The following is a 24,209-nucleotide window of genomic DNA, read 5'->3' on the forward strand; positions in this document are numbered from 1 at the left end:
AGCAATCTTTTAATAAAGAAAGCAGAACCATACTTTGCTGTTAACAAATATTTTGAAAAAGGCTTATAAAATTAAATCTAAGCCAACTATCTGGTGCATCTGCAGCTGAGAAGGAAGTGTCAATACTCCAAACATCTGCTCAGTTTGTGTCCTCTCCTTTCTTACAGAGGAAGTATTAGCTTCCAGTTGTACAAGTGATTAAGAGAGCAATAAGGTATTGCTCAACAAAAACTATTTTCTTAGATGATTACAGACTAAGGCCAAAGAAGAAATTCATACGTTAAGCACCATTACCAACATGGAAGCCTGTCAAAGATACCAGTTTGAATAGCACAGCTTTCTTCCTTGCTCCTCATGTCTAGGGGTCAGCTAACCACCGGGGGTGAGGCTCGTGAGAACAACGACATCGAACCATCGTGGAAAGCACGCTCCAGTCACACTGGAGTTGGCTGATGCCAGAGACTGGACAGCAGGAGGACCTCGATGTTTTCCATAACGAAGCTGAAGGGTGAAAGAAGATTCCCAAAGTGCTGGAAGAAACAGAACGCAACAAAAACAACAAATTAGTTCAATTTCAAAACCAACGTTCTTTTACAGGCTCAAGGTATGAACAAAAAACCACCCAGTATCCTTCCCTCAAGGCAACAGAGCTATGATCCCCTCAATGCTGACACCACGAAATAGGCTTGTAGTAATCATTAAATATTAGCCAAGACACACAAAAGAAGAAAAAACCCTCTGGGAAGCCACGGCTCCAGCCTTGTCCACTCACCCCCTGCGTCCCCGGCGCGGTCCACTCAGCTGGAGGCCAGAACGCTGGGAGCACTCACAGGCCACAGCACCCGCAGCACCTAGGCAGAAGGAGGACGGGTTAGGACGGCGTTTCTCTGTGCTACAACTCTTCCAGCTGCTCTGAGCACTGCGCCTTCAGTGTTGAACAGACTGGGGAGGAGGGTAGCGTATTTTCTCGACTCAAACGTGTGAAAACCCAACAGACAATCCACCGAGACCGGCCCGTGCTTCCAGACAGGATCCATATTCTAGATGCCATCTAAACAGTTCCAGAAATAAAGATTAGGCTAAAACAAATGGTGCAAACTCCCCTGCACCTTCTCAACCCATCCCCCAAGTATTCCGCTGGGACTTGTGTTATCCTCATACAAACCCTCTTTTCACGAGGCAGCAATGACAGGACTCATTTACTTTGAGGGTTTTACTTTGGCCCTCCTGGCTTATATCATAACCTCAAATATTACATTAAAAAGGCTTTTAAAACATAACATTCACAGCAGTGCAGGAGCTTTTCATGGCAGCCAGCTTCTTCCCTGCCTGTTTGCGTGTGGCACCTTCACATTAAGTGCATGAGTTAAGATGTAGATTAGCAAGGCAAGAAACCTTTGCCCTTGGCATCGACACTCAGCTGTGACAGGAAACTTCAGGCTTTTTTTTTCTATCAAGTGTAGAACCACTCATTACACATTGGCAGGGAAGTGCACATCTCCAAACTATACACATTTTCTCTTAGATAAGCAAAAGACTCAAGTGTTTATAAATATGAAAAGTTCAGCAGCTGGCTAAAAAGTTAATTCTCCAGTCTCACTTAATGAGCTTTGGGGAAAGTGGTAGGGGGATTTGTTCAGAAGTAAAGCAGAGTGTCGCAGAAAGCAGGACTTGCCAGACGGGGCTCTGTTTAGTCCTATTTTCTGTCTCTAGATGGCTGCTATCAGCAAAATGGCAAGGCATCCTCTAATGGGGAGCTACGGAGCAACCAGGATGAGAAATGTTTTCTCCTAATCTCGCAATCATAAAAATTAGCCAATTTTTAATTTAAGTCCCATGACTTCTTTCATTGTTGTGAAAATATCAAGCAATCCATATCAAAAGTCTTTGGAACATGGACTGTCTTAGGATTTTGTCCAATTCCCTGAACAAGGAAGTTGTTTTCAGTAGGATTCAGCAGAAACACTGCTGCAATATTTTTTCAATACTTTAATATTAACTAATACTCGTCTATTCCAGTAGCATAAGGTTCGGTCTTAAAAAATGGGATTGATTTGGCAGGTAAGCATGTTGGTTGTTTTCAGGAGCTTCTGAGAAGACTATTTACAGTCCTTGCTGTCACTCTGCATCTCTTGTTTTCTTGAAGGCAGACTTGTTGGTATCTTTATAAGATATTATAGAAGGAATTGTGCAACATCACTTTTGCAAGATGATACATAGCTACCTAGTTCTCCGCCTATGTAATTATTAAAAACTAAAAATTCATACTGAATGGAAAAATAATCAGACCCTTTTGTCTGCAGTTTCAACAGTAAGTTGTTTTATGTAACGGAGTATTTTTCAGCTTGCTCAGTGAACTGTATAGATTACCGTCATCCCTTTTGCATACCTCCTCCCTTCTGTCACTTACCGAGACAATTCCGAACAGCAACTACTTAAGAAACAGAGCTGTCTCTGATGATCAAGAACAGAGTGATTCTCCAAGAGATCAGAAATCTAGCTGAAACCAACAGCAAGGCTGAGCTCTTACCCACCGAGAGCACTTGCACTCATACCGCAGGCCATACGGAGCCTATGCCACTGGCCTCACCTGCACTGGCTCACATGGCACATCTTCCCTTAGTCAAAGGATATTAAAAGTCCGAGTTCAAGAGAACTAGTAAGCCACAGTTGGCTCTAACTGGATCCGTAAATGCTAAGCACTTCTGCCAGCACCAGTCCCTAGTGCCTGCAAACCCTTCCACCTGTGCAAGACAACGAAAATCCCTCTGGCGCCTGGTCCCAGGGCCAGGGAGCGCGGAGGCAGGACCGCAGCCGGCTCGCAGCCGGTGCCAGCGCTCCAGTCTCTGTTGATGGTGTATTACACTGTATACATTGGAACTAGTAAATGCTTCATTGTGATTTTTGGCCACTTGGAATATTTTTAGCAATTTGCCAAGGTTTACCCTGTGATTTATTATGGAGGAAACAAACTCAAGCACTAACAAATGAAAATATGTAAACTCTGACTTTTCAAGTCAATAGAAAGGTATTCGACTTCTTAAAACCCTTTAGAGGCATGCAGTTCGCTGTAGATCCAATTGCTGGAAACAACAGTTTGATTAAGAAGCAACTGAAATGCAATCTAAGTAGTCATATTCAAGTCACTTACAGATTTATAGTGAAAAATTCCATATACACGATACTCTCCAATTGTCTTTCCTAAAACTGTGTTCTAGATTTGCTGGAAATTCAACAATTTGTTGGAAATATATTTTGTATCACTTTTTCACTAAGGCCAAAGCACTCCAGGTATCTACTGTCTAGAAATTTATTATCTCAAATTACTGTAAGTTAAAACACAGCATCATGAAAAAATACTTGAAATAATGAAATACACAGGAAAATTTTTTTCATTTAGAAAGCTTAAAGCACTGGAATTACCTGCGGACATAACACTAGATACAGCAAATAATAATTGTTTTATTACAGTATTCTTGGGTGGAGAGGCGGGTGTCATTAAAGAGAAGGTAAACTTCCATTTTCAGTATGAAAATTCAACTAGATGCTACTGCCACATCCCTCCAGACACGAGATAATGCTTCATAAAGTGTCAGCAGCCATCACAGCATTATCTATAGTTAAAATACTGAAGCAATCTCTGAATAAAATTGGAAGTGTTAGTTTGATATTGAATATCATTGTTTCTTGCAAGTTTTCTGAATGCTTCTAAAAACATCAGGAAAGGGATCAAGAGTACAATAATCTAATAATTAAAATAAGGAAGAATATTAGGTCATTAGAGTATGACTGGGAGTTAACATTAACTCTATCTAAAATAGCAGAATACTGGAAGATGGTATTTCCTTCTCAGCTGTCAATCTCAAGAGATTAATACAGAATTCACTTCTTGTCTGTTTATCTCAATACCCAGTTTCCACTTTTGCCAGTATTAAGCTAGCAGAGTGAGTGGCAAGAACCCCTTTGTCCGTGTCTGCCACCACCGTGACTTGGTTGGTGGAACGATGCGGCAATATGCATGCTTCTTGATCACCTTTTCAGCGGAACAGACACTATCCATCCTTTCTTACAGAAAATAAGCAAAATAAACATGCTGCCAAATGACCAAACCCTGGGAGTTTTTTCCCTGCGTTTGGACATGTCACTTGACATTCAAAATGCCATTACGCAAAGCCAACTAACTCATACAAAATCTTTTTTTGGTTCAAGAAACCCAGCAGAGAACTTCACCAAGCAATTCTTTGTTAGCGTAACATTTGACCTCGTATCTCTTTGGAAATCGTACAACTTTGCTAATGCAGTCCTTACAGAATTAACCAAGCAGATAGTTAGACCCTAGTTACTATGAACCCAGCCAATTATGAGCAGCACTGAAATTTGTCACTGGCATATCCAACTACATTTTCCAACATAAAGATAACAGAACTGTGTGGAAATGGGGCCTCACTCTCAGACCTGCATTGGATGCTGTAGACTAGAATTGCTAGCAAAGCCAACGCTTTTAGGAACAAAGTATTCTTAAGGAGAAAAGCTTACCTCCCGGGTCTCCATTACCTGCTGCATTGAAACAGCAAGAAAGCCTAACACCTTTCACCCTCTATTTTGACTAGCAAAGCTAGAATAAATGATTCATTGAGAGTTCAGAGCTCTTCATTTGCCACTCCGCTCTACCGCGTGAGATCCACAGTTCAAGAAAGGCCAAATATACTGCACGGCTTAGTTGAGAAGTGGGGAGGGGAAGCTGCCTATGCAGTTTCTCCCTCTGCCAAAGTAAGACAGCACAGCTTCAGCATCCAGGGAAAGACGACAAGGTTACAGCCAGCAGCAATATTAACAGAGAAGCAAGGAAAAGAAACCCTAAAGAGAGCAGGGCAGAGAGAAGGAGAAAGGAGATGGACACAGAAGGCACCCAAAAGAACAAATGACTCAACAGCAGACATATTTAGATATATTTAAAGCAGCACAATTTAGAAACGTATCTAGCTACAAGCCTGTTTGTCATTGCCAAGTCCAATTTCTATCCTTGAACAGGCACTCGAGTGACAGAACTGTGGTCGCTGAACACGTTCTCCATCTAGTAACTGGAACCAGATGAGATATAAAACCATTGCTCTAATTCCCAAAAGTACTTGACAGCTAACTACAGAACCTAGCTTGGAAGTTAACAGTTACTTTATCTCTGTTGTCGTCCGTTTTATTCACATCATGCTACTAGTTTCCAATGCTCAGCAAGAGACCTGTTTTTCCTGCAGTCCAGCCTGCCTTTTACTCACTTCTCAAAATCTCCAGTCAACAAATTTATTTTTTGAGGCTCTCGCACTCCAGTCTTCCATTTCCATGAGAATAAAATCCATACTCAACACAGCGCTCTGTGGCAAAATTTCTCTGGTGCTGAAATGCTGCTCTCTCACCATAAGAGCGCAAATTAAGGCCATGGTACGTTACACTAACAGTTCACCTTCTTGTCAAAATAGACATTTTGCCCAAATTTCAACAAGTGTTTGTCACTAACTAGATTCATACAAAAGGAGATAAAATAATTCACGGCCCACAAGCATGAGACTGACGAGAGCCTACTTCACCATGGACCTCAAAACTCCCAAAGATCCCACAAGTTACCTAAGGAAGCCCCATGACAGAGGCAATACTTACAGCTTTAGCAAAAATGACCATCAGCTCAGGGAACTGGTGCGTGAGGAGGGCGAGCATTGCCGAAAAGGAACATAGGCCTGCTGTGAAATGGATGAAAAAGGGAAGTTCCTTCTGTGGGTAAACGGAGACTTCGTGAAATGCTGAAAGGAAAAAATGAAGAATATTGCCATTTGATAATCGAGGACAGTTTTCTGAATTATTTACACAGTCTTGTAACTCAGTTCTAGACATTCAGAAGGAGTAAGCGTGGACTCAAGACTACTGTGCAGCACATGTTAGGTCCCAGTACTTAAAACTTCTCAAAAATTTTTCCCCTACATTAGACGCTTGTCTTCATTATTAACAGTCATTACATCTTTCTCTTCCCAATCTTCTTTTTCACTTGCATGGGCTTTATTTTTGAAGCATTTCATCAGGCTTCGTTCTTGGTACCTACTCTTTTAACAGGACAGAGGGAAGAACTGTAAAATTCACAAGCTGTCAAAATTACCTAGACCAATTTAAACAATTGAGGTGTTTCCAACGCCCTGAAGCACTAATCCTGTTACCTGAAGAGAACAGCACATCTTCCCATCCTATAAGAAGCTCAGCAAGTACAAAACAACCATCACGTTATATATACATGCAAGGTGGCTCCTTAATACTTTTCAAAGATTTCTGGCTGGTAGGCCACAGTAAATCTTTCCAGAGCAGTTGACAGAGTAGACCTCAAAGAAAACAGTACCAGGACTAGGTTATAAATTCTGTACATAGCAGCTCCTTGCAGTTTCCAATCTATGGTAACAAAATCAAAAGAAGGTGATTAGACAGGCTAAGGGCTGGCGTATGAGGCTTTCAGCACTCAAGACACTACTACTGTTACTAGCCGAGGACCTGTTTGGTGAATTTGCAATTACTTACTGGCTCTGAGTACCTGCAGCTCTGACTTTTATCCAATGATTTTAAAGGGTTTTCAAATGAAGAAAAAAAATAGTTTCTATAGACATAAGTAATTATGAAAGGGCTGCACGCTTCTTGACAAGCCGTTTTTAAAATCTAACAAAAGCCTCAAAATTTAAGTAAGACTTTTCGTAAAACAAGAAAATACAATTGTATTCATTTTTGAACTGAGGTCTATGGAGGAAAAAGGCACTTTACCCTCCCAGTTACCGTTTCTGAATGCTGGCACATGAAAGCACATAAGAGCAAGCCCAGCAAAAGTGGCTTGTGCTGTTGCAACTAATGGCAAAGCGTTTGGGTTTTTTTTTTGCTTTTAAGTATATGATTTTGGAGCACAAGTAGAACATTTGGAGTTCCATGTCTAACGCCCATCAGAGATGTTTAACGTTATCCCAGAGATCATCGGTTTACCTTCCTAACACGCGATCAGCCCTGCCAGGCCATGACACAGTATAAGAGTAACACACTTCTCTCTGCTGAGCAACCAAAGAAACCACTTGTCTACTATGGAACACTGCTATGCTCTCATACTATGTAGAAACTCACCTGATTTTTAAAACATGGAGCAATATAATTTAGGAAAGGTCCCAACATAAGTTAGGAAAGTTTAAAAAAAAAACCTAAACAGAAAGGATTCTTTTTGCACTAGTTTTTCCCTACATTGAGAAATTAAAATCAAATCCAAAATAGATAAGGACAAGTAAAGATAATTCTATATGTTCACAGTCATTTGAGAATTGTTACTAGTCAGACCAAGACAGGATTTTTGACCCATTAATTTGGTCAACATTATTTTAAATAGATAAATTTAAAAAAATTAAGTGTCAAGATTTGTCGAGGAAGTACTGCAATAAAAGTGTTAAGATGATTTTATTTATGGGTAGTTTTATATTTAAAACATAACAGGAATGCGTGAGTGATCGTGTTGAAATATCTGCATGTGTTGGTGTTTAATTATGCTGGGAAGTCTACAATTTAGGGTTAGTTGCTAACCAAGGAATTCCTTGTGCAATATCCTGCATAAGTGAGAAATGAGTAATTTAAAGCAGTCTGGGGGCAAATTTAAATTACACATTTTAAATATAACTTCAGGCTTTTAAATAGAAACACGTATGTGTAGTTTTCCTTTCCACAGCTGTGGTCTCAGTGGGTCTGCTGGTGCTTTTGCAGTAGCCCTTTCCAGTCCCGTGGGACTTGCATTTCTTCATGATGTAGAAGTTCTTCCCCAAAGGAATTCTATTAACATGTACAATTAACAGTACAATTCTAATCTAAACTAATGCTATTTTCCTAAATATGATGAGCACAGGCCCTAATGATTTAGTTTGTTTGCCTTACCTAAAGAAAAAAAAAAATGTAGACTCATAATTGCGTAAACTAATCTTGAAGTAATGGGCTGCTGGAGAAGACTTGCTTTTCAGCATCAAGTGTTAGTATAAATCCATAAAAATACCCACATGGACAAGAAGTTCCAGGAAGCATACCATCCAGCAGACAAATATGTACCGATGAATTAATGACAGAAAGCAAGACATATTCTGTGAAGCTATAGATTACCCAAGGATTCTCCGTAAGATCACAGACAGGTTCTGCTAGATACCTGAATGCAGGACTGGAACCATGCATTTATTCCTTGCTAAAAGGAAACAGCTCCTCTACAACAGTAGTCAAATCCATGGCTTCTTTTAAAAGTAATTTAAAGAACTGGTCCATTTTGTTGCTCTCAAAGTTGGCTAAACTTAGTCTGAATGTACCACACACAGACTTTGTCTCTGAAGGACTTATGCTATTACAGAATCAAGCTAACATTTACCACACACGCATGACAAGTGCTTCAGGATCGTTTGGGAGGGACATCAACAAATAGCTGAATCCCTTTCACAGGAAGCTCAAACTAAAAAAAAAAATCACAGTAAGGTAAATACAGAATACCACAAACTGAACATGTCCTAAGCTTATGTTTTATTATCATTACTGCTTAGAAACCACTTACTTGGCAACAGTTCTCTGTCTGCTGTTTCTGTGCAGCTCGGATAGGGATAGAAAAGATGACCTTTCTCTAACGGGTATGGGATCATCCTAAATGCTGAAAAAAGAGTGAGTGACATTAGATCTGTATCTAAACCAAGCGACCAGCTTCTCACAAAGAGAACCAATCGTGTTTGAGGTGAATAAAGGCAGAGAGATTAGTCTACTGTACAGAAAAAAAATAAAACAAGGAGAGATACTTACTGCCTTCCCATGTACAGTGTAGCAGATTTAGAGCCCCTTCTATCCTCTTCCAGTGCTGGAGGTGGAAAAAAGCATATGCTACTGCCTCACTGTCCCCTCGTTTCAGAATATGCTCTGGAGGTAGCACTAAGCTTTTCATTTCTAGTAAATACTGAAAGTAAAAATGGAAAGCACACTTGGTGACATGGAATATTCCAAAAATCTTTAATTGTGAAACATAAATGATCATTTGAGGTATAACTAAGCATATCACACAGGGGCCAACTTCTACCTGTTACAGAAACAGCCCAGTCCTGACACAGCGCATGCAGCCTGCACTCGCATGGGAAGTGAAAAGCAGCAAAGCACACGTCCGTGTACAAGACTCTTAAATCGGGGTTTTCACATGCAACATATCAGGACAAAAAAAAAAAATAATCCATCTTCAGTAAGGCAAAGTAAAAATACATTCTTGTGGAATATATGGAAAGTATAATGTCACAGGTGCAACATCAATGAGCTACACTTGTCGGCTAATAAAAAAAACCAAACAAAAACAACAAACTGGTTTGTTTTGCTCATCATTTAATCGCTGAAAGTTTCAATGTAGGAGGCTAAGTACTTGTTAGCTCTCAAGTATGAGTAGCAAACCAGAAAGTGTCAGTACGCTAACCAAAGGAAGAATAATAAACCAACCCCAGGAAAATCTTGTTTCAATGTGGTTTTCCTAGACTACCACAAAGTATCTCTACTTTCAGATTTTTTCAATTTCAGCTTTCTCCCTACATCAGCAGAGTATCTGATGGCCGGAAGGGTCAAAGAACACAAGGATTAATCATTTTCCATTTCCCTTGAAACACAGGACACGCAATTTTGTTTTCTGATGGTACATTAAAAAAAGACAGGTATTCATTTGAACTCAGCTTTTAAAAACAGATGAGTAATTTTTACAAGAACGAAATGACAGTTTCAGCTCTAGTATTTACCTGCGAGTTGTTCTCTCCTAGCATATAGTGTCTCATCCAATAACAGCCAAAGTTAATCCACATCTTTGATCAATGTAGCTGGCAATTCCTTTGACTGTCTCCCAAAGTGTAAGAATGCAGCTAACTCGCCGATTTATTTCAGCAGATGCCACAAACTATGAGATTATTTACTAATCCAGTTTGAGGACTTAACTTTTCCCATTCAGATTCTTGAAGGAATGTAGGAGGGGTTGTGCCCCGGCCAAATAAAGCACATTTACTGCCTGGCTAGGTTCTTCTCTTAGTGCCTTGGGCCTACACTCCGGAGGGTAATATTCTTGCTAATCCCCTCTAATCCTCTTCAATTTTTTTTTTTTTTTATTTTTATTTTTTTTTTTAACACAGTAAAGGATCACTCACACAGGGCTGCTGTGGGAAAATGGTCTCAAATATCTGACCCCTGACCTGACTCCTCACGCTCTCCGCAGTGCCCACTCTTCCATTGTACTAACTGCGCAGAGAGCAAGGGAACGTCAACGCAGTTGTGACGATGAAGCCCCGCTGCAAGCGCTGCTACAACGTGCCAACGCTGAACTCCACACTTGGGCTGTCTCTGCGCCCATGTTACTACATACACAGAAAAATTCCACAGGTTTTCATGGTAGGTTTTCATGTCCGTGTTTAACCATAAGACAGGCAAGGTATCAGTACTGAAATATCTTGGGGTTTGCAGATTTAAGAAAGTCTTTCTACGCAATAAAAATTTGTAAGGTATTCAGATGGTGACTGGAAAAGATTGTTTCATGCATTACTGAAATGTAGTTACAGATCTCTAATCTGAAATGGCTTAAGAGTACCGGTTTTCTAGCACTGTAAAATGCCTTCCTAACTTTCCAAACAAAACCCATCCTTGTAAAAGCATAACTCAGAACAAAGAGAAACAAACATTATTTTATTTTCCTTATGCAAAATGATGTTATGTGCAAAGACAACCACTTTCATCAGATGCGAGAACAAAGGGATTTCTACTTTACATACGCATTTCTTCTTAGTCCATGGGACAGAACAGACTGCAAATTCAAAACCCAGATTTTCTTCCCCACTAGTCCACTGTAACCCATTGGGCAAGTTACTTCACTTGTTTGCTTTGACTACGGGCATTTTGGAGCTCTAGGTAGCCAGCACCAATAAAATCCTGCCCTGACATCTATTAAATTGCTGTTTCAAGGCAAAATTGTAATAAAAAAAAAATCATGAAGACGACTGGATAGGCATACAATTAGAAGAGAAGATCAAATTACTGAAACCTGGAATCAGTTTCCATGATTGTCTGTAGAACTATGAAACATATTTTGCAAACAGCCTGTTTGAAATGATATCTAACTTCTTTAAAAAGGTACATAAGGCTCCTGAAACAACTGAAGGATATACAAAATAAAAGAACTTTTAGATAATGATAATGCGTTATAATCTTCTTCCCCTAAAGGCAGAGGCTAAAGAAAAATCTGTCTGAGACTGTCTGAAATGAACTTGCTACGCTCTTGATCAGTCATGCAAACAAGCAGCAATTTCTCCCAGCAATTAGCTTTCTCAGTGCACATTCTATTAGATTGGACAGGCAGACAGAATAGAGCGGCTGGATAATTCGAGCCTTCACAGGAATAGTCATTCGGACTCCATGATCATTTGCAGAGGATTAGGTCCAGGACTAAGCCAACCTTCTGCATTCAAGGTTTCAAACTGAATGCATTACAACACTAGTACAGTAAAAAGCAACGTAAGATTTTATTTTCACCCAATGCTCAGTGGAATCCGTATCTTGGCCGCTTCAAGTAATGCCAGACATTAAATTACAGCCCGTAGTAATACTGACTCTTAATCTTGTTTACACGTGGATGAAGAAAATAAGTGACTGTAGATCTTTCAATAACCTGAGTTCTGAAGCCACACATGGAAGCACAGCAGAAAAAAGTACTTTGAAATAGAATCATAGAATGCTTTGGGATGGAAGGGACCTTTAAAGGTCATCTAGTCCATCCCCCCTGCGATTGGCAGGGACATCAACCACCAGATCAGGTTGCTCAGAGCCCCGTCCAGCCTGGCCTTGAATGTTTCCAAGGATGGGGCATCTACCACCTCTCTGGGCAACCTCTTCCAGTGCTTCACTACCGTCATTGTAAAAAATTTCTTCCTTATATCCAGTCTGAATCTTCCCTCTTTTAGTTTAAAACCATTACCCCTTGTCTTATCACTACTGGCCCTGCTAAAAAATCCCTCCCCATCTTTCTTATAAGCCCCCTTTAAGAACTGAAAGGCTGCAACAAGGTCACCCCGCAGCCTTCTCTTCTCCAGGCTGAACAGCCCCAGCTCTTTCAGCCTTTCCTCATAGGAGAGGTGCTCCATCCCTCGGATCATTTTTGCGGCCCTCCTCTGGACCCTCTCCAACAGGTCCATGTCCTTCTTGTACTGAGGACCCCAGAGCTGGACACCGTGCTCCAGATGGAGTCTCACCAGAGCAGAGCAGAGGGGCAGAATCACCTCCCTCGACCTGCTGGCCACACTGCTTTTGATGTAGCCCAGGCTACAGTTGGCCTTCTGGGCTGCGAGAGCACATTGCTGGCTCACATCCAGCTTTTCATCTATCAGCACCCCCAAGTCCTTCTCGGCAGGGCTGCACACAATCCCTTCATCCCCCAGCCTGTACTGATACCGGGGATTACCCCGACGCAAGTGCAGGACCCTGCACTTGTCCTTGTTGAACCTCATGAGGTTCACACGCAAATACTATGAGTGGTTATTGTTTGGAGAACTTAATTTGGCTTCAGGGATTTTAAATATCTAAATTTATATTTATTAATGCTTATCCTTACCCAACAAACAGCCTTCATTAATACATTACGGGATTTTCCAATGAGTTAGAGAATTTTGAGTTTAAATTCTTTGCAAAAAGCCCAGTTTAAACATCATCTATTGCAAACAACTAATTCTGGCCACCAAACATTTACGATACAAATACCAGTGTGTTTAACAACAATGGCTGGAGTTACAACCACCTTCAAGAAAACATGGGGCTAGAAAGGCTCAAATAACAAGATGATAATGTAACATGACTTCTTTCAGAAGACAATAAAAAGTGGTCCAATAGGAAATAAAAATACCCTTACCTTTGGAACATGAGGGTTAAATTCCACAGCTCTGTGAATTGCTTCCACAGCATTAATTTCTGCTGTACTGAGCCCTCTTTTGGAGGCAGTTTCTGGGGAGAACCTGAAGGGAAAAACCTATGCTGAGCAAAAGTAAATAATAAATGCTAACCAGGTGTTTATTTGCATTGTAAGCTTGGAGTTCATTAAAAATTGACTGATTTACCAAGAAAGATAAACAAACCCTTCTAGGAGACAAATGTTCATGTTAATTTAGGTATCTTCACTGTCATCCATGCCCATATGACAAAGTTATGTTTGACTTTTTGAAACTTCATGTCAATCACGTAAGGTAATTGAGTACCCAGTCTTTCATAAGATTGTTGCAACACCGCCAGCTGGGAGGTAAAGCTAGAATCAGCTGTGCAAATACACCAGAACGAAAGTGAATTGTCAACATGAACTACCACAAATATCCTGCACCTACCCAATCCACAGGACAAAGAACTGCCAAACGCCACAAGCACAACACAGAAAACAAAATTTATACAAAAGCACATGCGCATATATGGGCTCTTGAAAAACATCTTCACCTGTATTAACTTTATGGATGCTTAAAAGAAACTTTAAATTACGTTTAATGACACATGCATACATATACATAAATACGCTTAACTTGCTCTTAGAAATGTAACTGCTACATACTAGATTTAGACCTTTTTAGTTCATATTTTACAGCATAACCCAAGATAAGCAATAAACCACTGTTTTCACAAATGTGCTTGCTTACCTTTCTGAAACGGCTCTGGCTTTTAACAGGGCTGCTGTGTAACATATTGCTGCCGATTTTGGAAGACTGATATCTACAATAAAATAATTAAGCTGTAAGATTCTAAGGCAAGACAAACGTTTTAAACCCACATAATTTGAGCTTAAAGATTTTTACTTGGGCAGACAATGAACGTAACATCTGGAACATTTCAGCTATGATTAGAAACTTTGAATTTCTTTGCACAGTCTTCTTTCTGGTCACTTGTCAGCCTCAGATTAAAAACTCAGAGTTGTAGTTAGGTGGTAAAGAGTAATGTTTTCTTCTAAATGTACCAAGACAGTGAAACTGAATTCAAAGAGAAATGCATGTATAAATACACACTTAAGAACAGTGTACTTGTCCTGTATTAACCCACAAAGGTTTAAAATAAGCTTCTAACCTTTACCTAATTTTGCAACTGTACGTTAACACAGTTTTACATAATACTGAGAGACTGACTAGAAGCTGACCAAAAAAATTACATTACAGACAGACAAATTTTAATGAAAATGCAATTTCCATTCTTTTCCAGTTCCATGGGGAAAAATTCTATTAGTTGTAGGTTTTGTAGAATATCTGAGGCCAAGTTTGAGCTGACAATTACAGATTAGAAGGTTAGCACTCCACAGTACAAGTTTACTTTAAAAGCAGACAAAGTCTGGGGTCTAATTCCCAAGTACCATGTTGTGTATAGTCAGATGGCTCTTGCTTTTTTTGTAAATCCCATCCTGGGCTTGTCCATCACTTACTAGAAGTCTGGCTGTCGTGTCAAGCAAAACACAGGGGCGCTACAGAGAGTTTGAAGCTCATACTCATTTTTCCAGATGCTTAGAAAAAAAATCAGCAACCCTTTCTTAAGAAAGTGTCGTAATTCCTGATGTTAACATAAAGAAGCACCAGGAAAAGAGCAAAAGGTTTTGTTAAATTAATAAGAATCCACACAGAAGAACATGGATGGTCCAGTAAGAGGAGCAGGCTGCTAGGGTGGCCACGCACAAGGGGCACAGGATTTGGGCAAGAATATTGTACTTTTGATTCCCTGAAGAAATAAGGAACAGAGACACAAGAGAGAACATACCGACTTCTCAAGGGCAGGGAACGATTGCCACAAAATACTGCTTCTATGTCCCTCCATTCTGAAGATGATTTAAGGGACAGCTTTGACAGCAGCACTTTGTACACTAATGATGTGGGCATTATCTAGGTGGCAAAACTCTGAGGACAATAAGAAAGTATATATTTTATTAAGCTTTATCTAGACTTGCACAACACCTGAAACGTATTAGTTGAGATGGAAAGTGAAAGCAAACTATCGCCATTTAACGGACCAAAGCTTGCATACCACTAATCTCTGGCAAGCAGTATGCTTGCACGTTGCTAATCTCTGGCGAGCAACTGCAGTGTTACAGAATCACGAGGCCAAGCCTGGAAGATGACAGAAGAGAAAACTACCTTTTCCATCTTATTTACACCAGTTACGTAGGGGGCTATGCGCTGACTGAAAAAGGCTGATGAATTTAGGCATAACTAGGGATGTAGAAGAGATTAAAAAATTAAAATAATCCTTGAATTGAAGCTAAATGAGCTCCAAGATTTCTTTACAGATTAGAAGTAACTTAAAAACATAAAAAGTAATTTGTATGCAATTTAGCTTGCCTAAATTTGACCTTATCATTCAAAAGGAGGGAAAAAAAAGAAAAAACAAACCTTGACTTGCATTCTGGAAGTGCCTATTTGTTGCTGATGAAGGGAATCTAGCCAACTAGCTGAGATCATGGGTAGACATCTGCTTTTGGACAGGCACACCTTGCCCACCTCACCTATACTCTTACAGGAAAACACCAATATTTCCCAACAGGCATCACTTACCATCATACTTTGCTAAAACTGCCTGGACATCTGCATAAGCCTGTAACTCCAGTAGTGCCTCCAGGAGGTTTTCATGAATATTCAGCATGCTGAGAAGTGGAAACTCTTTCATCAACTGCAAATCCGTAAAGAGAAATAAATTAAGCACATATAGAATTGCACCCGAATCCCTGAAATACTTAATAGAACTCAGCACCATAACTTAATTTTTTTCAATGTTCTGTTCTTTCACAGTGTTAGAAACTGACACATAAGCAGCATGAAGATAATCACATCGTTTCTGCCTTACTTTTTTCCTATATTCACCTACTGGAAAATAAGTATACTGAGGTTCATACAACACGCTCTCAGTGCAAATCTGCACAACTCCCACAGTGAGTTCGTTGGGTCAGTAATATTTTCCTGTGAAAAAAGAACTTATGATACATCTCGGGCAAGTGAAAGAAAAATGACGATGAAGTCTAAAGTTGGCTATTTTGACAAGTTAGTCACTGAGTCAAGCATGAGGCAAACTGGATAACAGAACTGTAAGCATATGACAGTACATAATACAAAAATTTTAAACCTACATGTAAGAACCAAAAGAACTGTTCTCAAAAAAAGTCATGAATCATGATGTGCAAATCTCATTGGAAAATAATTCAGTTAGATTCATTATGACGCCCAGAAAGAAACTTTAAACCATCAATTTGGACAATGTGACTGAAAATAACAGTTGCTCATTTTTTTTATTTTCACTTACATCTCTCATCATTTTTACTGCTTCTCGTATTCTTCCAAGTTTTCTTGCACACATAGCTAGTCTCCTTTTCACATATACCAATACATTGGTGTCTCTTCCTGATTACAAAGAAAAAAAAATTAGTCTATCAGTTTCAATCCTTACCTCTCCTTCGCTCTCTCCCTCAAAAAAAAAAACCCACACCAAAAACTCCACAACCTTTTTCCTAACCACATGTAAAAGCATAAAATAATTACTACTGCTGTCCCAACCAAGGCCTACCCAGAACAATGCCAGTAAATTTAACTAGGTTAAATAACAAAAAATCCTGTTTTTTTCCAAAATGTTGGGTGGAATAAGAGAAGGTGCTACTGACACACACTATTTGCTTCATTAGTCTGCTCTACCCATCCAGCTTTCCAGAGCAATAATGTACCGAGCCTCAGCAAGACAACCCACGATGAATACACGACGTAACTGCTACTTCCTAAGTTTCATTTTGGTAGTACAAAAGATCACACAGCACACCATGCACAAACATAGCTAAAATAGTAGGAACTGCCTCGCTGAATTGGGAATCAAACTAGAATCACCAATTATAATACAAGTTTTACATTTCTGCTCACACAAAAACAAGAGTTTATGTGGTTCAAAAGTGCTTACGCAGCTGTGCTTCGTGCTGGGGACTTTGGGAATGGCAGTTCTGAGACTTTCTGTAAATCATTTCTCCTGCTTTCAGAGCCTGCTTGAAATACTTCTCAGCATCTACAATCGTTGTCGCTTCTTCCTCAGCCAAGAGGACATATGCAGTGGCACAACTGTAATAAGGAAAAACCCACTAATTATTCTGAGGGACAAAGTTCAGTATTTTTTGAATAAGTGTTAAAAGCATTAGAAATGGGCAGTTTTCACTTATGTTTAATATCTAAGCATTGACAATATTAAAGTACCAAAATATTTACTTGAATTTAAACGGTGTCAGGAAAATAGAAACCTTTTCCATTTTGCAGAAAACACACACATTTGAAGAAAGAACAAAAGCAAGAATTGTAACAGCAAGTCAAATTATTTTCCTTGAAATATTAAAAATGCTCTGGTAATTGTCTGGAGAGGTTTTTTTGGGTTTGGTTTTTTTAAAACCAGGAGGTAGGCATTTTGCACAAAAATAACGAGACTACATAACAAAACCGATGACAGAAGTGCATGAAATTCTTTGGTTTGTGTTTTAAGAGTATTTTTAAATCCCTTACAGGAGCGGCATCTGTGAACTCCAAACACAGCATTACCACAATGCCATCTCTGAAACACATACGATCTCATATTCAATTTAGACTGTTCCACATCTGAAGAAGATTTCTCATTTGTTACTGCTACTGATATGAAGATTTGCTTTAAAATCTTTCCCAAGAAAAAGGGAGAACAAAAGCTATTTTTTTATAGACCAGTTCAATACTTCAGTGCAGCTGACAACCCCGTGTGCAATTCTCATAGTCACAGAAGTCCCCCTTAAGCTATTCAGAACCTTGCTAAAAGTAAATTATTAGAACAAGAAACTGACAGTGTGCTCAATACCACTCCGCTTCATCTTTCACATTAGAAATACAGCAATTGAACTTATATTCTAAACTTACTCATTGTTCAACTCTAAAGCTTGATATGCTGCTTTAATCCGGGCTTGAGGGTTTCTCTCTCGCCATGCTTTCTGCATAACTGTTGCAAAAACACGGAAAGGCTGGTGAGGGACAGAGACACCGGAGAAAGACCTGGGAGCCAAGGGGGGCAATGCTGGCGCTTATGCCTCAGCTCTACATTCACATTCACTTCCATTTTGCAAATTCCTGTTTGCTATAAAATTGTTAGAGGGAAGAGTAAACAAGTGTTTTAATTCCAGCATGAGTTTCTACCACAAGCACCAGAACCTTGCAACTTCTCATTACGCCCCAAATTTAATTTAAGAAAGCAACACCACCAGGAAGATTATTCACTGACCATTTAAGAACTCCTACACTGAAAAGCAAAGACAGCTTACATAACCAGGCAGATGTACAATTTCTAAATTGCTACAGATTTTTGGAAACATTTCCCAAGATTTGTTGAAAGCTTGGCAGGAGCAATTGTTAAACACAGGCTCTTGCACAGACCTGCACAGAATTTTAATTTAAGCTTTCAAACAGAACTTCAAAGAAAACAGTGATAGAGTAAGCTGGGTCTTGCACAGGTATAGATTCATACTTAAGTATTTAGACAACTACCAGATCATAAAGGGTTAAACAATTTCTTTTTATATTTACAAAGCATATTTGAATGTCCTAACATGGCAAAGACAATTCAAGATATACTATAATAACTTATCACCTTATTAGAAAGTGTTCCAGGAAACAACTAAAAAGGGTGAAATCTATCTATTCAAAAGGGTCATTTGAATTACAACTTGAATTCAAAATTACAGCCTGATAAGGAGCAAACAAAAGTTCAATTCAATGACTCTAAACCCCTCCCCACCGCGCTTCCATTAGGGAAAAATGGAAATCCCAAACTGAAAACCAACTTCTAGCAAAAGAAAAACAACGTACTTGGAGCTACCATTTTCTAGGCAGAACTAATAGCTTTCACACTAAATAACAGTTCTGAAAGAACTCCAAAACCTTACGTTTGTGAAGTTACATATCTGGCCTATCTCAAGTACGATAAGAAAACTGAAGAATCTATACATGTTTCTTTTGGAACAAAACCCTCTGCTGTCCAGCAAGAATAACTGGAAAAATGTTTGAGTTTTCTTTTGGAAACAAAATATTAGTCTTGGCTTAGTAAGCGAGACAATACACTCCATTTGTGAAACAAAAACACGTCGTTCATATCAAGCATGTCACAGCCAGCTGACAAGTAACACTTCCGGAACTTGACAAATTGATAATAGTTTGCACCCCGCCTGACAATAACCAGGTAGAGAACATTTTCTGCACTGAACATGTGGAACACAACGAAAAAGTTCTGGAGACTGCACTATTCATTAGCAAGGTTTAAATGAGACCACATCTTTGGCTGCTGAGAATACAATCCAGGTTTTCAATATTGGTTTGTTAATTATTTGAAAAGTGCGAGATCTTAAAATATGTCAGGATCCTGACAGTATTAAAGTCAGTGGAGCAAGCACAAGGTAAAAAAACCATCTTTTTCACTAAATACATCTATCAAACCTCCTTAGTTGTTGAGAAAGGCTATCATTTCACAAATATTTGACACAATAGCTTGCGCTACCTCGAAGTATATTAAAAATACCCACTTTACACTCTCCACAGTTATATACCTTATGCATACGACATTGGTACCTGTATCTGAAGGCCGAAGGGCATCTGTATCACACGTGAAAAAGTTCTGATGATCTTGAGCAGACAAATTCATGTCATAGTATGTAAGAGGCTCCTTCCCAGTCACCCACATATATCTTTAACGGGAGAAATGTCAGTAAGAGGCACTCCTAGTAAATAGTAATGCTGATACCGAGGGGGATATCTGATGTGCCTAACAACTGAAGCTAGCGCAGAAAATTTTTATTAATAAAAGACTGGAGCTACCAACCAGAAGTTTTCAAGTATTACTGTTCCATAATCTGTACAGGTTGCCAGAAGGCTTCCTTCAGAGGCGAAAAAAAAAGTCTTTTTGATCCTCAAGTTCTAAACAACTTGGGAACTGGCTTCCTAGGAAGCAGCTTTTCCTATGAAATAACACAAGGAAACTTACAACACAGCCATCAGTTTAATAAAAGAGAATTTAGATTCAGAATCACTGTCTCAACCTCTGAATAAAGTTTTTCTCCTACTTTACTCTCAAAAAAACCTGATGATGTTACAGTAGTATTTGCATTCTTAACATTGAAACTGCCAAAGCTCGGACAGATGCCTTTTAAACACAGGATTGGCATCAATCACCCCTATAATCTTACAGGTCTCAGCTGTCTCCTGATATTACTAATGCAAGCTCTGTGAAGAAGTCATGTGTATGCCCCCGATTAATTTTAAAAATATGCAATGGAAAGTAAGATAATTAATACCTGCTATACTCTGCCCCTCTGAAAAGATTGAGAGGGTTTCGCCACACTTTGCACTCTGGGGGAAAAAAAAACAAACAAAAAAAACCAAACAACTTTTGGAATTAAGAGCACAGGAAATAGTACCTTGACTTTAAAATGCAGTAATGCAAATGCAGTTCTACTTTCAAAAGCTGCTTTAATTTTATTGTTATACAACCTGAGCATGATCATACAATCTTCTTCTTCTATCTAACTTCTGCTATCCCACAAACATTTTTGCTCCCCAACATTGCTGGAGCACAAAAGCATACGGTGGAAAGATTAAACACTGCCATTTACACCCATGCAATGTTTATCTTGCACATATTCAGAACAGTCCATATCTAATGTTACTGAAACAGTTCTAGCTAAGTGTGTAATATATTTTCTAAAACGTTTTTAATAATGAATGTTTTAGACCAAAGATACATTATTACTTATCTTTACCATTATTAAAACAACACATTGTAAGATGTAGGCCTTTCTCCAGTTACTACAAACACTAGAGTCAAAGCCATTTAAAAGCCAGTTCACGTGAACCAGCTGCCTTGAAGCTCAGGGAAAACTGCTGAGAAACATTAACAATCACCTGGCATATTCTGCCTGCTTGTCTCATTCTCTCCAGCTGAGAAAGCTGCTGGTGCTGGAGGGCTGTTTTCTACACCACCAATGAGGGGCCTCAAATGACTCACAGAAACCTGCTCAATGAAAGACGTGCCGTATTTTCGGAAATGCCACCACTCAAACACCTGTCACAGGAGAAAAAAGCACCAGAAGTTTCCTTAGGCAACGCCCTTCCAACATAAATGTCAGAGATGAAGAGCCAGTTGTTCACAGCCAGGACATTGCCTTGCCAATGACCATAGACAGAACTTATCTACATACAAATTAACACTAATTATCTGATTTGGCCCATCTTGTCACACAGGATCACCCACATAACATGAAAAAGACTGAAAAAAAACCAGTAACATTTTAGTCAAACATACATTCCTCCCTCCCCAAATCATTAGGATAAGTTCTGAACCCTTTCAGAAAGGGCCTGTATAGGGAAACTGTGCATAGAGGCAAGAATTGCAAGATGGGTGTAGTTTTTTCATTTTACAAAAATAATCTAAAAGAATAAAGCACAAAATGGAGAGTTAAACTGACATGTTCTGCCAGTCAGAAAAGCCCAAAGAGGAAAGGCTGAATTAACAGCAATCAAGTTCACTTACCAGAAATTTTGGGTCAAAAGTATTTCTCTCTCTCACTTTGAAACTATTAAGAAAACCTGTGTATCACAGTCCTCAAGCACTATACCATACTGTCAGCCCTGGACCAACTTATCTGAGCATTTTCATTAGCACGCAGAAAAAAGCGATGTTTAGACAAACTGCATTCTTTGTTAAGAAGCATTACTATAAATAGTGGCTGACCAATAACCACTTTTTTCTCTTAAGAGCAAACCTACATAAAAGACCTATCACAAGCAGAATCTCTCTCCTTATATGACTTTCCTCAAATCCTTCAATCAAAACCCAAGCAATATTACTTAGAGCAAAGTTGTTTCTGCCACGAGACACTTTTTTTTTCATATTGGCTACAAAAAATCACTTATGAAATACATTTTGCACATTCTGCTAAATAGGTTTAATTGACAAGCTATTTCCTTTAGCTTTTAATACTGAAAATAAAGATTAACCCAAAAGATTTGTAGATAGTACCACAGTCTGCATCAGGGTCAGATGATAGCACTGCAGAAACAGCTGCGTGAGCAGAACTGACCATGTAAGTGCGCCCCATTCATTTCATGCAGTCAGCCACATCTGTGCCCACTGTCATCTGAAGATGAGCTGAATTATTGGCTCATTTTCACACCAAAGTCGTTAAGTTACATGATGACACATGCATAAAAACCTCCCAACAATTACTGTGGGAAGCTAAACTCTTAACTACCTAGTTTAAAAAAGATAAAAATCTCAGTATTTTCTTTACACAGAGAGGTCTACAGAGTCTGGAAGTGTATTTTGCACTTTTTATGTATCTATGTATATACACACATATATGTACGTGGACATGGGGACACGTACCTCCTTAAAACAACCCTGAGTTTCTAAAACAGGGACAATTTATTTTCCTTAGACTCACCCCAGTGTACAACACACATAGCAAAAGAGTACGTATGTATCAGAAAAGCTACTGAATAACAAGTTCCTTCCTAGTACAAAGGCACCCTCTAGAGTCTGACAAAAAAAAAAGCCTACTGCATTTACCCCTAATGAAAGCATCCTAGAGATGCTGAAGTTGTTTAAAAAAATAAAAGTGGACTACTTACAAATATCAGTCCGGATATAAAAGACGAAGTCACTGTAAGGGCAAAGTAGAATTTTGGAGTCAAAGTGCTTAAGAACACAGTCACTGTTAAGAGACACAAAAACAAACACTTAACAAGCAGAACTAAAAAACACAAAGCTTTTTATTAAACAATGCCAAACGAAATGTTATGTAAATATATAATACAATATAGTCCTAGTAGCTTTAGAGATAATGTTACTTTGTTAGAGAACTCTTTCCGTATATTATTTTCTGTTTGTAACCATCTGTGACAGTGAATTAGGTTATATACCCAATCTAAAAAATTCAGTGTAAGTTCTCAGACAAAGCAGCCTGTGGTTTCAACTACCTCACGGCTGGTGGACAGCAACAAGCCAACTTAATGTATTATTTCACATTAATCTGAAATGCAAACATACTGTTTTGATGCAAGTTTCTACTCAGTCTTAAGAACCTACATTTTCCACAGACTTCTCCTTCCTGGTATTTACAGCACAAGGCAGAGAAGGCAGTTTTCTAGTGCTACTCTGACCGTGGTTTTGACCCGAACTGCACGTCAGCTTTGTCAGCCCGGGCCGGAGGGACCACGGGCGGGACGCTGGTGGCACTGGGCAGCCCGGCCGGAGGGCCAGGCCCGGCCTGGGGGTGCCGGCGAGCCCGATGCCGCAGGCTCACCCCCAGTCCAGGGCTCCGGCCTGACGAGGGACCCCCGGGGCGGGGAGCGGGTGCCTGCTGTGACACCCGGCCGGAGGCGAAGCGACAGGGTGCGGGCCGGGGACGCAGCCGGGGCACCGGCCTGGCAACAGCGGCGGGGAGCCGCACCAGGAGGCCGCCTCGGACGCCTCCAGCTGCCCCGGCGCCGCCACGGGGCTGTCGAGGCCCGGGTTGCAGCCGCGGACACCGGGGTGTCCCCAGACCCGGAGGTGGCGGCACCGCGGGAGCCCCGGGGCCGGGTGGATGCGCTCGGTGTGTCGCTGCGGGAGGCCCGGGACGCGGGACCGGCCCGCGGGCACTGCCGGGGGGGCCGGCCCTGCCCTGTCGTGCCCGGCCCGGCCCGCACCGGCGGCCCCGCAGCCCTCCAGAGGAGCCCGGCCCGGCCGCCTCCAGAGCCCTCAGCCCCCCGGCGCGGCCCGCCGCGTCTCACCGGCCGCCAGGCTGTCCCGGAGCCGCAGCGGCACCCGCAGCACCAGGTAGAAGAGGCCGAGCCCGGCGGCCACGGCCAGGACCCCGCGGGCCCACGGCGCCGCCGCCGCCGCCCGCCGCCGCAGCTGCTCCCAGCGCCGCAGCGCCGCGGCCGCCCCGGGGCACGGCGGCCCTCGGCCGCTCCCGCCGCCGTCCGCCATGGCCGCCGCCGGGGGACGCCGGGAGAGGGGCGGGCAGCGCGGCGGGGCGGGGCCCGGGGGGCTCCGCCGGCTCTGGGGCCTCACTCCCTGAGCCCATCACCGCTCCCCCGCCGGCGGGGCGCTGCCCCCAGCGTCCCCCGCCACGCCGCGCCCGGGGAGCCCCGAAGGCC

The 24,209-nt window shown here is 40.8% G+C and overlaps 1 protein-coding gene across 4 annotated transcripts; it reads right to left on the reverse strand.

Annotated features, from left to right (window-relative positions):
- On the reverse strand, nucleotides 1-24,054 carry ST7L (suppression of tumorigenicity 7 like). 4 transcript variants are annotated; one of them, XM_082330019.1, is made up of 16 exons: nucleotides 23,841-24,054; nucleotides 22,698-22,780; nucleotides 20,970-21,129; nucleotides 20,363-20,417; nucleotides 19,641-19,756; nucleotides 17,943-18,021; nucleotides 16,975-17,129; nucleotides 16,333-16,430; nucleotides 15,591-15,705; nucleotides 13,701-13,773; nucleotides 12,932-13,034; nucleotides 8,824-8,974; nucleotides 8,585-8,677; nucleotides 5,653-5,792; nucleotides 773-851; nucleotides 1-530 (listed from the first exon to the last, which is right to left on the reverse strand). In XM_082330019.1, the coding sequence occupies exons 1-15, from the start codon at nucleotides 24,037-24,039 to the stop codon at nucleotides 798-800; spliced, it is 1,674 nt and encodes a 557-aa protein (XP_082186145.1). In that variant the 5' UTR covers nucleotides 24,040-24,054; the 3' UTR covers nucleotides 1-530; nucleotides 773-797. The 4 variants fall into 4 exon arrangements, 3 of the variants coding, with proteins under 3 accessions (XP_082186145.1, XP_082186146.1, XP_082186144.1); XM_082330020.1 differs by lacking the exon at nucleotides 773-851; XM_082330018.1 differs by lacking the exons at nucleotides 1-530; nucleotides 773-851 and adding an exon at nucleotides 885-1,051.
- Nucleotides 24,055-24,209: the final 155 nt, after the last annotated feature.

This window comes from Platalea leucorodia (assembly GCF_965183815.1).
Source record: "Platalea leucorodia genome assembly, chromosome: 19".
Taxonomy (NCBI): Eukaryota; Metazoa; Chordata; class Aves; order Pelecaniformes; family Threskiornithidae; genus Platalea; species Platalea leucorodia.

What these genes read in the sequence shown, in the direction of transcription:
- ST7L (XM_082330018.1), bottom strand. Translation starts at nt 24,039, where the DNA reads ATGGCGGACGGCGGCGGGAGCGGCCGAGGGCCGCCGTGCCCCGGGGCG. An exon ending in CCAGCACGAAGCACAGCTGC is followed by an intron (nt 16,431 to 16,974) that starts GTAAGCACTTTT and finishes CTTTGTAATCAG; the next exon opens with GAAGAGACACCAATGTATTG. An exon ending in AGTTTTAGCAAAGTATGATG is followed by an intron (nt 13,774 to 15,590) that starts GTAAGTGATGCC and finishes ATTTTATTGTAG; the next exon opens with ATATCAGTCTTCCAAAATCG.